The sequence below is a fragment of the Cetorhinus maximus genome, chromosome 26 (genome assembly GCF_964194155.1).
Source record: "Cetorhinus maximus chromosome 26, sCetMax3.hap1.1, whole genome shotgun sequence".
Classification (NCBI taxonomy): Eukaryota; Metazoa; Chordata; class Chondrichthyes; order Lamniformes; family Cetorhinidae; genus Cetorhinus; species Cetorhinus maximus.
Window position 1 is genome coordinate 17,990,875 of NC_135904.1, and position 18,677 is coordinate 18,009,551.

Sequence of the window (18,677 nt, forward strand, 5' to 3'; positions counted from 1 at the left end):
AGAATTCTTTGAGGAGTTAACGAGTAGGTTAGACAAAGGAGAGCCAATGAATGTTATCTACTTGGACTTCCAGAAGGCCTTTGACAAGGTGCCGCACAGGAGGCTGCTCAGTAAGATAAGAGCCCATCGTGTTAGAGGCAAGGTACTAGCATGGATAGAAGATTGGCTGTCTGGCAGGAGGCAGAGAGTGGGGATAAGGGGGTCCTTCTCAGGATGGCGGCCAGTGACTAGTGGAGTTCCGCAGGGGTCAGTGTTGGGACCACAACTTTTCACTTTATACATTCATGATCTAGATGAAGGAACTGAGGGAATCCTGGCTAAGTTTGCAGATGATACAAAGATAGGTGGAGGGACAGGTAATATTGAGGAGGCGGGGAGGCTGCAGAAGGATTTGGACAGGTTAGGAGAATGGGCAAAGAAGTGGCAGATGGAATACAACGTGGGGAAGTGTGAGGTCATGCACTTTGGTAGGAAGAATAGAGGCATAGACTATTTTCTAAATGGGGAGAGAATTCAGAAATCTAGAGTGCAAAGGGACTTGGGAGTCCTAATCCAGGATTCTCTTAAGGTTAACTTGCAGGTTGAGTCGGTAGTTAGGAAGGCAAATGCAATGTTGGCATTTATTTTGAGAGGACTAGAATATAAAAGCAGAGATGTGCTGCAGAGGCTTTATAAGGCTCTGGTCAGACCACATTTAGAATATTGTGAGCAATTTTGGGCCCCATATCTCAGGAAGGATCTGCTGGCCCTGGAGAGGGTCCAGAGGAGGTTCACGAGAATGATCCCAGGAATGAAAGGCTTAACATATGAGGAACGTTTGAGGACTCTGGGTCTATACTCGATGGAGTTTAGAAGGATGAGGGGGGATCTGATTGAAACTTACAGAATACTGAAAGGCCTGGATAGAGTGGACGTGGGGAAGATGTTTCCATTAGTAGGAGAGACTAGGACCTGAGGGCACAGCCTCAGAGTAAAGGGAAGACCTTTTAGAACAGAGATGAGGAGAAACTTCTTTAGCCAGAGAGTGGTGAATCTATGGAATTCATTGCCACAGAAGGCTGTGGAGGCCAGGTCATTGAGTGTATTTAAGACCGAGATAGATAGGTTCTTGATTGGTAAGGGGATCAAAGGTTACAGGGAGAAGGCGGGAGAATGGGATTGATAAACTTATCAGCCATGATTGAATGGTGGAGCAGACTTGATGGGCCGATTGGCCTAATTTCTGCTTCTATGCCTTATGGTCTTATGGAATGATGTAGGTTTCAAGAAGAAACATAACTGAATTCACAGGCTGCCTGAACTTAATACTGAAGTGCTTTCCTGCACTCTTTGATGTTAGCTTGGGTGCAGCCTGTTGGAATTTTATCCTTTGCAAAGCAATGAAGAAAGGCTAAAGTGGCGCCTGCAAAATTTGATTTTCTTTTTAAAATACAGACAAAATCTGATTTCTGTTGCATTAGGGTTTCACTACCAAACATGTACACCAAAGATTTGAAATAACAAAGACTTTTGAAAAGTGTATTAGAAATGCTCTTCCCTTGCTTCAGAATAGTCGCTATTAAAGCACTCGACTGTAAAGAACATCTTTAATTGAAATATTAAATCTAAAAGCTGCATTCTATTACTGCACAATCCCTGAATAGACATTCTCCATGTCAAGCTTATACATACAACTTCTGCTTGTGGCATTATAATCTTTTTAGAGTAAATGTTAAATTAAAGCACAGGTATGCATAGCATTGAACCAACAGGTTTATTTTTTCTTTCACAGGATGTGGGCATCATTGGCAAGGCCAGCAATTGTTGCCCATCCCTAATTGCCCTTGAGAAGATAGTGATGCGCCACCTTCTTGAACCGCTGCAGTCCATCTGGTACAAGTACACTGAGGAACTGAGTACCTGAGAGTTTTGGTGAGTGGGGGAATTTAAAGTGTTAATCTTGTTCTTGTAAATCTAGTCTAGCCTGTAATTAGCGGTAACTGGGAGGTGCTACGTAAGTAGACTAAGGCCAGGATTTTCCTGCCACATTGGTGTTGAGTGTCAGACCGGGCCGGGAGGGGGTGTCGAGGGGATCAATATAGCAAGAAGGCCAAAATTCGGTTTTACACCATCATGAAACCAGTTTGCGATCGTCCACTCCTCCCATCAATGACGAGCTGTGTTTCCTGCCACTGCACATCAGGAATGTCATTTTAATACATTTGTATCTAATTATAAGCCCCGCTCACCAGAATCATCCCCCACACGTCAAATTTACCACCCACATCGGCATAATTTCAGAACACCGTGCTTCATGACCGCCTTTAAAAGGTGTGCACCTGGCAACCTGAACTTGGAGGGAAACTCGGAGGTGAGTGCACACAACCTTGTGCAACACTCGTGAGCATCACCCGTAGGACATCACGGAAGAGGCGCCGCGCATTCGCGGGGGGCACAGGCAAGTCGCTTTTTCCCGACTGGCTTTCAGTGCGGTGCCAGGGCAAGGGCTCTAGTGTAGGTCAGGATGGTGGGGGGCATGGGGGTTGTGGGGGGGGTGTGGGCAAGGAAGCACGGATGAAGGAAATGCTCGAGCACATGCCAAAGTTGGGGGGGGGATGGTGAGGGAAGCGGCTACGCACTTGGAAACACTTGTCAAAAGTGAGCATTCTTCCGTGGCTGAGACTGTTCAGCAGCAGCTCCATTGACAGGCTTGGAGTTGGGCCTCTGAAGCTTTTCTGCCCACTCGAGCAACGCAAAAGCATGAAAGCGCCACCAAATGCTTGAACTTTTCACCCCTTGGGTGCAGACTGCAAATTAATGTGTGTTTTGGGGGCAGCAAAGCGATTGGCCGACTGAGAAAGTTGTACAATCCCTTTGCGAAAGGTGGCCATGGCGCAGTCACTGGTGGAGATGCTCACAGCCCCCTTGCAATCTCTTTATTATGGTTTGGGCCAGTGTACATTATGGTTCAGGCTAACAGCGCAGCCTTGCAGTGCGGGTTAGGAGGATGCCTGCGCCTGAGCTGAGAGCACAGCATGCAGCCCAGTGGGCAAAGCTGCCGCCAATCGGTCAAGCAGTGTGGGGTGGAGGTGGGTGGAACTTCGCACAGCCAATGAGCGCACGACACACCAGCCATCGAAGCGGTGGCCAGCACTCTCCAGCATGCGTGAAGGGGCCTTCAGGCTTAACCAAGAGAAGTTCCTCGTACACCTATTGCTAACCCATGCACCTCTCTCTTTGATCCTGCAGGAGGATAACATCTGGATCATGGAGCCTAGTGATTTAATGGTATGCCTCACGGCTTTCAGGGAGCAGAGAAGAAGAAGAAAGCGACAAATGTGCCTGGCTCAATAAAGGGAAGAGCACCTCCCTCAAGTTGAAGGGGCGGCAGGGCCGGCTGCACATGCAGCTGAAGATCCACAGTGAGCCGTCACTCATCAGCTCCTCACTACAGACACTGCCTGTTATTCCTGCAGAAGACTGAGAACCAGTGCTGCTGAAAACTGCGCCTGTTTACGGAACTGGTCGGTCACTTATGCGGGATTTGGCACCACAGGGACATGGACAGCTCGTGGCTACTGCCAGTGGCTGTGAAAGTGACCGCGGCGCTCAATTTCATCACCAGTGGCTCCTTCAGGGCTCTACAGGTGACCCATGCGGGATCTCGAAGCCTCCACCCACAAGTGTATCCAGGAGCTCACGGTCGCCATCTTCGCGAAGACACAGAACTTTATGCATTTCGCCCAGGATCAGGAAAGCCTGGAAGCAAGAGCGCTGGGATTTGCGCAGATCTCAGGTTTTCCACGGGTGCAGGGTGCCATCGACTGTACTCACATGGCGCTTAGATCTCCATGGCAACAAGCAGTCAAGTGCATCAAACACAAGGGCTTCCACTCGCTGAATATTCAACTGGTCTGCGACCACCACAAATAAATCCTACAGGACTACACGTGATTCCCAGGAAGCGTCCACGACTCCTACATCCTAAGCAGGACTCAGATCCCTGACATCTTCCAGGGTCCACAGAGGCTGCAGGGGCAAAGGCTACCCACAGAGGACGTGGCTGATGATGCCCGTGCAGCGGCCTCAGACTGCAGCACAGCTACGGTTTAATGAGGCTCATGCCGCCTCCCGGACTTTCACGGATAAAACAATACACATTTAGAAAATGAGGTTCTGATGTCTCAACAGGTCCGGTGAAGCACTGCAATACTGTCCCCAGAGGGTGTCAGGCATCACTGTCGCTTGCTGTGCGCTCCATAACCTGGCGCTGCAGCAGGGGGAGGACTTGGCTCAGAAGGAGATCGAGGAGCTTCACGTATCCTCCGATGATGAGGTCCTCAAAGGCGAGGATGCCGGTGATGAGGCCATCACAATGGTCAGACGAGGCAGGCACGCTCAGGAGGCCCTCATCGTTGCAAGATTCTCGAAGGATGATGATGAGGTGCAGTGAGAACAGTCCTGAAATCCTCACCTTGCAACTGTGAATGTTTGACTCCTGTGTGGCTGATGGCAGCGCACATACCCTCAGTGCTCAGGCTCATGTCATGGAGACACAGTGGAGGCCCTAATAGTCAGTAGATTCCAGGAGGATGATGACGACATGCAGTGAGGACACTCCATAGATCTTCACATAGCCTTTGTGAATGTCTGACTCCTGTCTGGCTGAGGGCAGCTCGCTTGCGCTCTGTGATCAGGGTCATAACATGGAGACGCAGCCAGGAAACTTTAAATGCACTGATCCTTTGTCAGCCTTCAGCACCTGACCCCTTCAGGAGCATCACTGGTCACAGATGCTGATGAGATGGAGGGGGCCAGCCCCACCTCAAAGATGCTGAGAGCACAGAGAGAGAATGACGGAACTCTGTGACACCTGCCCACGACATTCTGGCAACAATGACCAGCACCATCGAGGTACAGGTATCACTAATGTGTCCAATGAGTGTGAAGCCAGACCAACACTTCAGTCTTAAGGTTACACACTGCACAGGGAAGAGGCCTTGGACTGAAACACCTGCCTTTATCTTGTGCCGGAATCAAGGTTTCACATCTGAGTGACAAACACTGCTCATCAGAACAAGGAGCCATAGGCAAGGAGACATTCTTGGGAGTTTATTTACAATAGTGAACATTATGTACAAGTGATTAACACCCATGCCCAGTCTGTGCAACTGCATCTTCTTAACCTTCCTAACCCTGCCACTACGTCTTGTTGCTCCCTGGACATCCACAGTGAAGGTGGAAGCAGTCTGCTGACTGCTACGCCCTGTCTGTGATGACTTGGCAGGCTTCCTCTGGAGGGCTGAGACCTGGCCTGCTTTCAGGGCCCTTCTGTGCGGCAGTGACTCCCTCGTTGGCCTTTGGAGCTGGAGCTGCTGGGGTCACAGGAAGAGGAGATTCGGATGGGCAGTGACTTATCCTGGCGGAATGGAGATCACTCATCCTCTTTCGGCACTGGGTGGCTGTCCTCTTTTGCAGGGCATTGGCGCTGACCACCGCTGCCACCGCTGCCATGTCGGACTGGTGACCTTGCTTGCTGGTCTTCACCCAGAGCAGGGGTACAGGACTTCATGGCAGGATTCCACTGTGTCCAGTAGGCACCCGAGGGAGGCATCACTAAATTTGGGGGCAGAATGTTTCCTCCCTTTGGTAGCCATGACTTTGCAACAGCTTCCGATCCCTTAGAGAAAGCTAACTCTGTGCAGGGGCACACTATAAATATGGCTACCGGATCACTGAAGGCCTGAGGTGATGGCAGGGCAGGCGAATCAGAGGCTGTCCCACTAGCGATCCAGCGTGTTTCCTGGGAATGCATTATCAATGAGGCGTGACATGCCGGGAATGGAATGATACAGCGTGAAAACCCACCACTGCTGCCAGCGAGTAAAATGTCCTTTTTCCTGCCTGTTACCGCACTTTGTGCAAATCTTGGATGATTTCGCCCAAAGTTTCTTTCTTTCTTCCAGCTCTTAGACAGGTAAACACACTCTGCTGAGAGAGCTGAGTAGTTAATTAGCTAACTAGTTGAATCTGGTTACTCTAGCCCCAGTTCAGTTTCCTATCAATTCAGGGTTGTTCAGTGCAGCTAAGGCAAAGGAGTGCAGCTGAGGAACTGAGTGCGTACCTGAGAGTTTGGTGAGTGGGGGAGTTCAGTGAGTGGGGGGTGGGTGGCGGGGGAAGATGGTGTTTGTTTCCTCTTGCTTTTTGTACCTTTCTCACCCTGTAGGAATTGATTCTTACTCTACTACAGGGAAAGGGGCTAGCTGTTTGGTGAGTGTCTGGTAAGTGGTTAAGGTCTGCTCCAATCCTAAGGTTTAGAATAGTATACACTCTGGTGGAAAGTTTCATAAGACATATAGAAAAAGGAACATAAATAAGTGAATAACATAATTAAGTAATTAATTAAAATACATTAAGTGCGACAGGACAGGTCAAGACTGCAGCCTGTGGGTGCTCCTGAATAACATTGTGATTCAGGGCAAACACGTCTGGAGCAAGTGTTAGCGGCTTGAGGAGCTTCCGCTCAGAGTCATTGAGCTGGAGACTGAGCTGCAGACACGGCGGCACATCAGGAAGGGGGAAAGTTACCTGGATACTTTGTACCAGGAGACAGTCACATCACTTAGGATAGGATCCTCTGATTTGGTCAGTCACAGGAGGATGTGACTGCGAGTGAGGCAGGTAAAGGGAGGCAGAGGGCAGGAGTGCAGCAATGTCAGCCTCTGCAATTATCCAATAGGTTTGAAGCTCTCTCGGCTTGTTTGGATGAGAGTGGTGGATGAGCAAACTGACCATGGCACCATGGTACAGGAAGCCATTCAAGTGTGGGGAGCAAAAAGGAATTGAATGGTAGTAAGGGACAGTATAGTGAGGGGGATTGACACTGTTCTCTGCAGCAAAGAGCAAGAGTCCAGGCAGTTGTGTTGCCTGCCCAGTGCCAGGGTTCAGAACATCTGCTCAGGGCTGGAGAGGAACGTGCAGTTGGAGGGGGAGGATCCAATTGTCTTTGTCCATGTAGGTGCCAACTTTGATGCCCCGTCCTACCATGTGATTGCTGTTAAGGGCCTGTACACCACTCCGACAAGCCACTTCTTGCCTTTATCATTCATCATCTCTACCCAAAACTGCTTCTATATCCTGGTTTTCTAAATTTAGGTCATCTCTCTCTATTATGCTATTGTCATCTTTAATTAATAGTACCACCCCTCCACCTTTTCCTAACCTCCTATCCTTCCTAAAAGTCGGATACTCTTCAATATCCAGGCCCCAATCTATGCCATCCTTTAGCCTGGCAATTGTAATGGCTATTAGGTCGTATTTGTTAATCCCTATTTGCACTATCAGTTCATTTGTTTTGTTTCAAATGCTATGTCTATTCAGATACAGAGCCTTAAGTTTTGTCCTTTTATTATTTTCGTAACCTCTAGCCATATCTGGTGATTTACTCTTAGACTTGTACTGTCTGTCCCTTCCTGTTTATCATTTTCCATATGCACACCTTCTTCTCTCCCTTTGTTCTACTCTTTGATATACCACGTCTGCCCACATTTGATCCCTTTCCCGCACTATTTAGTTTAAAGGCCCCTCTAATTCCCTGGTTATGCGGTTCACAAGAACACTGGTGCCAGTACAGTTCAGGTGTAGACCATCCTGCCCGTGTCCTGACCTGTCTTTCCTGTCTACCTTATCTAGGCTCCTCATAATTTTGTACACCTCAATTAGGTCACCTCTCAGCCTCCTCTGTTCTAAGGAAAACAACCCTAGCCTATTCAATCTTTCTTCATAGCTGCAATTTTCAAGCCCTGGCAACATTCTTGCAAATCTTCTCTGAATTCACCAAGACTCCTTAGACAGCACCTTCCAAACCTATGACCACTACCAGCTAGAAGGACAAGGGCAGCAGATAGATGGGAACATCTCCACCTGGAGGTTCCCCTCAAAGTCACTCACCATCCTGGCTTGGAAATATATCGCCGTTCCTTCACTGTCGCTGGGTCAAAATCCTGAAACTCCCTCCCTAATAGCACTGTGGGTATGCATACACCACATGGACTGCAGCAGTTCAAGAAGGCAGTTCACCACCACCTTCTCAAGGGCAACTAGGGATGGGCAATAAATGCTGGCCCAGCCAGCAAAGCCTACATCCTGTAAATGAATTGAAGAAAACTCTCTCCACGGCAATTATGTACTCCCTGCAATGTGGTGACCAGAACTGTACACAAAATTCCAGCTGTGGCCTGACCAGCCCTTTATACAATTCCATCATTACCCCCCTGCTTTTGTATTCAATACCTCAGCCAATAAGGGAAAGTATTCCACATGCTTTCTTTACCACCTTATCCACCTCTCCTGCCACCTTCAGGGACATGCACTCCAGGTCTCTCACTTCCTCTACCTCTCTCAATATACTCCCATTTATTGAGTATTCCCTTGCTTTGTTTGCCCTGTCAAAGGAGGTTTGCTGAGTTGCTGCAGTGCAGCTTGTGTATATAGTACACACTCCTGACTGTGCATCGGTACTGGAGGTGACATAGCAAAGCTTAAAGGAAGCTTGATTTCACAACTTCTGGAACACTTTAAAGTACATTGTCTTTTTACTAGCAATCACCAATTTCTGGTTCGAGTTCTGCAGGTTGAGAAGTCAACAATACAGATACAAGCAGAATGTAGAGTCATTAAGGCATAGGAGAAGGCCATTCAGCCAAGGGAGTCCATGCCAGCTCTTTGTAGAGCAATTAAATCAGTTTCATTCCTCCGCTCTATCACCGTGGTGTGGCCCTGCAAGTTTATTTCCCCCAAGTGCCCATCCGAATTTCCTTTTGAAATCATTGATTATCCCCAATGTCACCATCCCCATTGGCAGCTAGTTCCAAGTCATTACAACTCATTGCAAAAAAAAGTTCCTTCCCACATCCCCTCATGCCTCTTATATTTTGAGAAACAAAAGTCCTGTTAAAATAATTAAAAACCTGCAAGTGTCACCTGCTAGGAGTAGCTACAATTCATTTTATTTCAAAAATGATAGTTCAACTCAATAGCCTCCCTGGCCAAGTTATAATAGGTCCTTGGTACCAGCAGTCTCCCCTCAGTAACAGCTAACATATCACTCTGATAAATTAAGTGGTACTACTCTGTGCGTGTACAGTTACTCCAACAGAGTCACAGGAATAAAGCCTCTCCTTGCAATTCCTAGTAAAATTGACAGCTGCAATACAATTAAATTCATATAACATTTTTTTTAAAAATGTGAACGTAATTTGATGCATCGTTCTTAAAAATAACCAAAACTTCACATGTATTTGGGATTTGTACCACTCTTATGAATCATTAAACAAAAACTCTTCACGTTTCCCAATTTCAGGAAGTTTTTTTGTGATTTGACCACCCCTTCACTAGCTGCACAGTTAGCCACAGCATGTTTCAGCAGCAAGTACATTGATTTTTAAACTTATATGTACCTGGTGGTGAGAAAATATTATGGTCTGAAATGAAACAAGAATCCCGAAAGAGTTGGAAAGAAGCATTTCTTAATAAACAATTATCCTGGGGAAGGACCCTACTGTGACTAAAATATACACAACAAAACTTAATTCAACAACGCTACAGAGGAGAGGCTACAGATTAAAAACAATTCAGCGCAATAAATCATTAAACTTGCCCGCTACATAAAATATGTTGGACTTGTTCAGCTGGCAGGACCAGGAGCTTATGAGTTTGAACTCATAATCTAGGCCAACATTGCAATGCAATACTGAGAGAACGTTTCATTGCTGGGGGTGTGGTACTTTGAGGCATGGAAGTCAAACCTTGTGCAGTAGTTCAGATAGATGTCGATGATCTCATGGTTCAATTTGAAGAGGAGTAGAGAGTACAATGCACTAGCCATCTCTCCTCATACAATCAATAAAGTTAGCCTGTAGGTACAGCAAGTAATTAAGAAGGCACATGGAATATTTATTGCAAGGTGGACAGAGTATAAAGGCAGCAAAGTCTTTTTGCAACTGTATAGGGCATTGGTGAGACCACACCTAGAGTACTGTGTGCAGTTTTCATCCTCCTTGTTTAAGGAGGGAACTACTAGTATTGAAGTCAGTTCAAAGTAGGTTCACTAGGTTGATTCCTGGGATGAAAGGGTTATCTTATGAGGAAAGGCTGAGTAGGTTGGGACCTATACCCATTGGAATTTAGATGGATAAGTTATTGAAACATATTAGATTCTGAGTGAGCTTGACAGGGTGGATGCTGAGAGGATGTTTCCCCTTGTGGGGAAATTGGAACTAAGGGGCACAGTTTTCAAATAAGGGCTCTCCCACTTAAAACTGAGATGACGAGGAATTTCTTCTCTCAGTCGCTAATCTTTGGAATCTACTATCCCTGAGAGCAGTGGAGGCTGGGTCATTGAATATATTCAAGGCTGAGTTAGACAGATTTTTGATCCATAAGGGAGTCAAGGGTTATGGGGGCAGACAGGAAAGTGGAGTGATGGCCAAAATCAGATCTGCCATGATCTTATTGAATAGCAGGGCAGGCTCAAGGAGGCAAATGGCCTACTCCTGCTCCTATTTCTTATAGTCTTAGGTCACGCCACAAAAAAATCAATTGACTGGTTTCACCTATTTCCCTGGTTCTTATGGCTACCCATAAGGTAGGCTGCACACTTGCTGGCAAAACCTTCTTTAGTGGCAACTTGACTGGTAGAAGCCCCATACCAGCCCCTTTATTGTATGTTATTTGGCATGCTGCTGTTTTCCCAATATAAACAGCCAGATCACCAGTCCAACTGTCCAATTTATGCCTGTGCTCTTGTAGGAGAAGAAAGGAGGGCGAGGTCAGCCTTGAAGCAGGATCAGCCTTGGCGTTACCTGTCTCGGCTTTGGAAAAGTAAGCTTTCCAAATAAAGGGAAAGGGCCTTAAAGAGGAAATAACGGGGAAAATAAAAGGCTCAGAGTCGGTACGACACCCACATTTCCTTCTGTCTTCATTCTATTTAGCCACACAACTGCTGACATGCAGTAAGTATTTAACAGCAGGCGCATGCAATGTAATGGCTTGTTGCCATAAACACATCAACACTTAGCTGGAATTTAGCTAATGCTGCTGATCTTGTTGGCTTCTTCTCCTCAACCCACCACCTCACTTCCTCCCACTCCCCAGTCCCCACAATACCAAGAGGTAGAGGGAAAACCGTTGTAGTGGTCTTCACAACCACTGGCAATGTCACAGCTGGCCTGGAGTGAAGCTGGAAATCCTGAAACACATGAGGCACCTCCATCATCATGTGCCTCAGTTTTCAGATGCCTTGGCTAAGAGCTGATGATTACACTGTATCTGATCGAGACAGTTGCTAGGAAGAGAGGAAGGGTCGTCCTGAGGCATTGTGGTTCTGCATCTTTAGCCTCATTACATTTCTTCTCATCCTCTTCTTCCAAGTAACACGTTCATATTATGTGAAGCAGTAGAATGAAAGCTGAGTCACCACAAAGTGGTCCTGTGAGGCTGATTGACTGATAAAGTTCAGTAGAACTTGAAGAAATGCAGACAATCTCTTTTCGACACTTGATGAAACATGATACAATTACTACCTGCAGGTTACTGGCTGCCCCTTGAACCAACTGTTCAGGTAAAGGTGCAACTTCAGATCCTGAACAGCAACCATGTGTCAGTAAAAACCAATATGGCTGGAAAGCGATGGGGAAGGTACAATTAGGTTACGAAAGCTGCTGAACTGGACGCTTAGAATGGGCCTTTCCCAATGCTGGTTAAATCCTAGTGGCAGTGGGACAAGACCCTTAAGTGGCCATTAATTGGCCACCTAAGGGCCTCAGTTGGCCCACGGGTGAGCAGGTTGCCCAACACCACCCGTGCCACTGGTAAACCTGTGGTGGGGGTGGTGGGTCAACGGTGGCATGGCGCCCATGACATTTGACAAGCCCCTCCCCCCAAACCTGTTAACTCACTGCCAGGGGGTTAGGAAATTCCGCCATTGAGGTCCACAAGGGTAGGGTTTCCAGGAAACATCCTCGGTGTATTGCTCGAGCCCTAGAAATCATTGTAATTTAGTTGTGCCTCTTTATTTTTTTATCAAATTTTAAGCACGGTTCTTCTTATGGCATTAAGTTATGATATTAATTCTTTATTAAAAAACTAAGCGATTTTGTTTACTGATCATTTGTGTTCTCATTTTCACCAGTAAAAGCAATGCTGCCAGGTTACAGTCAATTGAGGGAAATGTGACGAGCCCAGTGTTACTGGGAATAAGTTTCATCTTCTTCACTGCTTGGTGAACTAATAGCGTGGATTGCTTGTTTATTGTAGAAACTACCTGATTTTCATTTCCAAATATCTCAAATGCCACTCAAAATGAGGCCAGTTACCTCAGCCTAGACTGAGATCAAACCCTACTGCTCTGTACAGCTTAGTTCTACTCTGGGAAATGCATTTGTGAGCTGAGAAAATTAAATAGCTTAACACATAATTTTTCCCCAAAATACATTTAACTTGATCTCATACTACATTTACTTTAATTTTTGAAGAAAGTTGAATAAAATTGAATGTTATTTTCTCTAGGAATGTTGACCTGGCAATTGACTTAGTCAGAAGGATGGTTACGAACAGCCAGTGAACCTGTGCAATTAGGGTTTGTAATCTGGTCTACTCACGAAACCCCATGTTGCTCAATTCAAAGTCAGGCCTGAATTTATTGTGCCAGTCAAGGGAACAAAAAGGGAGGATTAGTTGGCACAGTGGTTTAGCACACTGTTGCCTTACCTCCGGGAATTGGGCTCAAGTCCATCCCAGACTAATGGGATGAAAGCCTCATTTCTTTGTAGCCTGTAAGGGTCTCAGGAGAAGGGAGTTTGGACAGTTTCAGCCCAGTTGCTCACAGATGCAAGCCCACAGCACAAAACTGCCCATAATCCATCTCTAATTGGCAATCTCACTCTGAAAGGTCGTAAGGATGGCTGGTGTATGAAGTGAAAATGTCACAAGTAGTGCAGTAGGGGGGTGTTTTAATGAGGTTGAGGTTAAGGTATATTGTTGGGGCAGAGCATGGGGAGCTCTACTCTACAGCTGGTTCTGCTGTACCTGATCTGTGACTGCTGAATGCTGACATTGGATGCCAAAAGAAGCAAAGTATTCCATTCCCCTGAACTGACAGCCTTCACTTTGAAGAGCAAAGAAAAATCACCAAAAATCTCATTTTAAAAAAAATGAAAACGTACTTGGTTTCATTGTTTCTCCCACTTCAGGTCTAGGTTTGTTCAATAATAGATTTGTTTGTCATTTTACAAGAAATCAGAACTATGGTTAACACATGCTAACAGCCCAGTCCAATCTAAGTAGCCAAATTCCTTTGAGGTTGATGCTGTACTAGAGCTAACTGCTTCTGATAAAGTTTGAGTTCATTTCGGGTTTTGATCATTTTTACACACACACCTCTATGTGTACATATATCTGTATAGACAGGTGGATAAATTAATAAGAGACAGGGTGTGTACATCCTGTGGCTGTATATTTTGCTAATTGGCAAAGGAGAAAACTTTGCAGAAAATGAATCTGATCTCTGAAAATGAACACTGCATCATCCCGGCCAAAACTGTCACTCTCGTCAGTTCCACACATTCAAACTCAGCCGACCAGAGAGCTCTGTTCTTAGACTGATCTTTTTTAACAGGTCCATCAGAAAATACCTTGCTTGGTTGATTTTAAATGTTGTGGATTTGATGAGCAGGTCTGTTTGGAGAGGGATACAGCAGCATTAACACAGTCCCCAAACACCCAATCTGTGCTGAAGTGTTATGAACCTGAAATAGAAGCCTCTAAATATTTTATTTCTTTTAGTAGGATTAATCTTTAGATTCTCAGACATGCAAAGGATTATGAACAAAGAGTTCAAATTACTCCCAATGCTATTATTTTGATATAGATGCTATTGATGCACATATAACACTGTGTAATTACAGGCTCTTTTTGTGTGCATTTTGTTAACTCAATTACTAGATTTATTAGCTACAACTATGGCTTCTCTTGTAAACTTCACAATATAAATGTTCCCTCACTGGAATGTAAAACATTTATATTTAGTGCCAACGGAACTTGTCCAAACTGCTTATCCAATTGAGTTTCTTTAATATCCTAATATTGTAAAAGTTTAATCGAGCCCAGAACACCAATCCACACAAGCCATAAATCATTGTATTCATTTTTAAGGTGACATCTTTATGGTGCAGAACTTTAATTGCAGTCAGCTAGATAACACCAACCAGTGAGCAACTGAACTGATCAGTGAAAAGACACCTTCTACCTTTATCTATGGAGGATTCAGATTCCCAGAGCACAATCAGCACCAATGATATTAGCTGCTCCAAACCATCAGCAAAATTTCAACATGTTTCTTCGTTTTCGGTTTTAAACACACTAGGACAACATTCTAATTTTAAGAGGACAAAATTCTGAAATACAACATATTTCTGGCATTACTAATGATAATCTTCCAATTTCTACAATTTTTTTCCTCCAAATATTTAAGAACAGATTTACTTTACATCAAGCACAGGATAATCACAAGGGTACTCTTTCCTTTAAGACATTTGCTTTCAGAAGCCCCCAAAGTACTGCATGATCCTCCCTTGGGCCCACCCTGCACAAATGAGCCAATCACACGCCAGTCTCAATTCTATTTAATGGAGACTGTCAATAGTCTGAACTACGTTCACCCATTGAGGACTTATTTTCTAAAATTGTGGTAACCGGATGTGTAATATACCTTTAAGAAGAATGTTATAATGGAAGATCACATGATCTTAGTATCCAAAAGCAGAGTAGCGTGGGCTACCTGAGTAGAAAGTAAGAGTAGTCTGGAGTTAGAGTCTAATGTAGAGAAAGGGTTTGAGTTGTAAGCACACAAGTGTAGCTACTGAGTTCCTTTGTAAATAAATACAATGTGTTCTAGGTAAGAACTGTCTGCTGATCTACTCTGTCTATGGTACTAACTCAGTCATCCTAAAACAAGCGTGCAACCCGGATCCATTAGCCCGACTAAACTAGTGACCAGGATCCAACAAAAATGTTAAAGGTAGATCTAACTAAAGCTAGCCTCAGGAATGCTAATCATGAAACTATCATTGTTGTTGTAAAAACCCATCTGCTTCATTAATGTCCTTTAGGGAAGGAAATCTGCCATCCTTACCAGGTCTGGCCTACATGTCATTCCAGACCCACAGCAATGTCGTTGGCTCCTAATTGCCCTCTGCAATGGCTAGGCACTCAGCTCAAGGACAATTAGGGATGGGCAACAAATGCTGGCCTTGCCAGCGACGCCCACATCCCATGAAAGAATAAACATTTTCCCACATTATACTCCATTTGCCAAATCTTTGCCCACTCATTTAACCTATCTATGTCACTTTCTGGCCTCCTTACATCCTCTTCACAATTTACTTTCCTATCTTTGTCTCAATTATGGGCCTCAATTGGCTCATGGGTGGGTGAACTTTCAGATGCGTCTCCTGCCACTGCAGCAGGCAGGGGTGAGGGCAGGTGGGTAGGTGTCAGGAATGATACCCATGTCATGGCACCAAATTTTAACCACCCCACCCGACCTGATCTACCCAGCCTGCCCTGGGGAGGGGGGGTGGTGCACAAAATTCAGCCCTTTAACCTGAAATGAACTTTTGTAATCTTTTACTATCAATAATTTTTTTCAATTGTCTGGAGCTATTCAAGTACTTAGTATTAGGAGCAGAACATGCACAGATATAGACTTAGTAGAAAACTCAAGTTGCTTTCTGGACTGAGTTTTCTTAAGAATTCTGTCTTTTCCTTTAGATTTTTCAACTACTCACCCAAATTGTAATTATACTTAGTTCATACAATCCAATGGTTTTACTAAACTGATGATAACTATGAATAAATCGGGAAATCTTAACATCCCAATGTAGTAAAAAGACTATAAAGAGACCTGCTACTAAATTAGAATTTGAGTTTGGATATATTTTGAGAGTGTGGTCAAGTACACAGAATTATTTCCCTCCTTTTCTGTTTTATAACGTTAGGTGATGTTCTGTGTTGTATATTCATACAGGTCTTAAAGGTAGAACGAAAGGTTATTGAAAAGGTCACAATCACCCAGCCATTTATCTGCTACATGCAAATTAGATTTCTGTCATTCCAACCTTTTCCCCTTCATGAACCGTGGTAATCGTAGCGAGGCATATTTAAAACAGATGACCCACATAGTCACAGCTAATGAATCACTCTAACCCCATCTCGATAGAAAGCCACCCAAGAATCATAAGCTGGTCGAAGAATAAACTGTGCAAACGTCGTGTGATGTGGAGTGAATTCAATGTCTAAATGTTGAAATAAAGACATCTATAAATGTTATCTAAAAATTAAAATGTGAAAATATCAGATTTACAAGAGAGAATTACAAATATTGCTGAGAAAATTCAAACATTATGTGTTTCCACTTACTCAGCATGACTGTGCTTGTATTTTGTTGTACGTCTTGTAACTCTATTGGTTCCGTCTGTAGAACTGTCTGTGGTTCGCTGTTGCCATTCTGTGCCCTGATCACTGCTTGACGACTATTCGGTTTCTTTCTCAAAGCTCTGAAAACCCTCTGAACTTCTGATAGTAGCAGGGCTTGTATTGCTTCTAACAGCTGTCAAAAACATTTGGCCAGAAATGTGCATCAATACAAGCCTAAAAATAATCAGCAAATTTACATCCATCACTGACTGCAGCAGCTTACCTCCACTGATTGGACTTGCCAACTAGCGATCAAGTTTGTAAGGGTATCAAAGTTCTTTTCTTTGCTTAAACCCCAGGATAGAGAAGAGGTTCTGTCTGTAGGAGGGGAAAATTAAGTTTCAATATTTGGAAGTCATTTGAATTATTATACAGCAATAATATATATATATATACACACTTTCAACTATTTTGTATGGAACATTTTGTTAATTGTATATCAATTGTGTTTAATAATATGCAGGTGGAGGGCATTAATTGGGGTTTCGATTGAGCATATATAAAAAGATATTTATTGAGACTGCGGTGTGGTTGAGTTAGGAGGTATATGCTTGTAATGTTTCAGTCTGTAACTAAATGTACACTGAGTTATCCCTCAGCAACTGGCTTTCCAAAATATTATACCATTTTGGCAATATTCCTTACATAATACAGAAAGCAGCTTCTCAATGTCTCAGTTGAGTTTTGAGCAATACAGAGCAGGAGGACCAAGGTTCAACCCGGTTCAATGGTCTGTGCTTAATTTAGCCACCCTCATCCATGGTGGCAGTATGGGTACAACAACTGGCCTTCATGGTGCTCAATTAGAAAGATAAAATCAGCCATTTCTAACCATTATCCAGATACATTCTGTGCCTCTCTCACTCGATATCAAGTGCACTAAGAACCAAGCTTAGCATAATTGAATACTTCGCCAACACTCATAATCTAGGGTTCACTCACAAAGAATGGCCATTTGGCTAAAGTACCAGAGGCTATCCATCCCCTGTGAAGTCTCTCACCCTTCCTCCCCCAACCACCCCCACCCGATCAGGGATCATCACCTTCAGGAGAGGAGAAACAAATGTAACATTTTACTCCAAAGCGTTAGCTTCAGGATCATTCTCCTGGAAAGTTGGTTCCTGGACAGAATTTTCTGCCTTTACCAGGCGGGCGGGCCCGACCCAATCTCCGGCGGGCAGGGAGCCGATCCCCGCCGGAGAAGTGGGCCCCGCCGCCATTTTAAGTGGGCGGGCCAATTAAGGCCCGCCCAGCGTGACGCCCGACGGGAAGCGCTATGCGCTCCCTGTGCGGGCAGGGTGATTCCCCAAAAGCGAGAGTGCACTATTTCGCGCATGCTCACAAAAGAGAGCACATCTCCCTGAGGCTAAGTGCTGCCTCAGGGAGATCGCTGACAGCTGTTTAAACATTAAAAATAGAGAGAAAAAAATCCTTAACATGTCCCCCTCTTGTGACAATGTCACACAAGATGGGACATGTTCATAAATTTCATTAAAACTTTATTCAACTTTTAAAATCCCTACATGAAACCTCATCCCGCCGGTGGATGAGGTTTCATGTTTTCTCTAATTGTCGCCGGGGCTCCTGGCCGACCCGCTAACCTTAAGGTTGGACCTTTAATTGGTTAATTGATCCTGTCAATAGCCTCAATTGGCCATTGACAGGTCGGCGGGCACACAGCTGAATTTGCTGAGCCCCCGCCTTCCTGAAGATTTAAATGGGGCGGGATAACGTCGGGGGTTCTGCCCTACGTCATCCCGCGTCGTTTTGCGCGTCGGCGAGCGGGCCCCACCCCCTGCTCGCCGACGGTAAAATTCAGTCCCCTATATCTTTTCTGTCGATTAGCACTTACTTTGCATCATTTCTCCAGAAAATGCAGGGATTGACGGCTGGGATGCATCCCCTTTGCCTCGCAGGCAATCCGCTTTCTGCTGCCTGTGAAACAGGAACACATTGCTCGTTATCAAAGGAAGGGTGAGATCTACTTAAAACCATTTCACAGTTTGAGGGCCACGAACATCAAAAAGACAGTTTCTGAATTTAACCTAAATGAAACATTCACTTTTGCGTTTTGCGAACGTTTTAATCATCAGCACAAAACGCAAAGAAAACCCATCACCCGACGACTGCAAGTCCTTGAGCTTTTTTTTTTAAATACATAGCAG

General features: G+C 44.8%; 1 protein-coding gene across 1 annotated transcript in view; it reads right to left on the reverse strand.

The window, feature by feature from the left end:
* Nucleotides 1–16,030: 16,030 nt before the first annotated feature.
* LOC144668154 (WD repeat-containing protein 72-like) overlaps nt 16,031–18,677 on the reverse strand; it is a 168,211-nt gene continuing 165,564 nt past the window's right edge. Inside the window, exons 15-18 of the mRNA XM_078529908.1 lie at nt 18,365–18,447; nt 16,736–16,830; nt 16,456–16,645; nt 16,031–16,065 (exon numbers count right to left, since the gene is read on the reverse strand). Coding sequence (XP_078386034.1) covers nt 16,031–16,065; nt 16,456–16,645; nt 16,736–16,830; nt 18,365–18,447 — 403 coding nt within the window. The remainder of the gene's footprint in view (nt 16,066–16,455; nt 16,646–16,735; nt 16,831–18,364; nt 18,448–18,677) is intronic.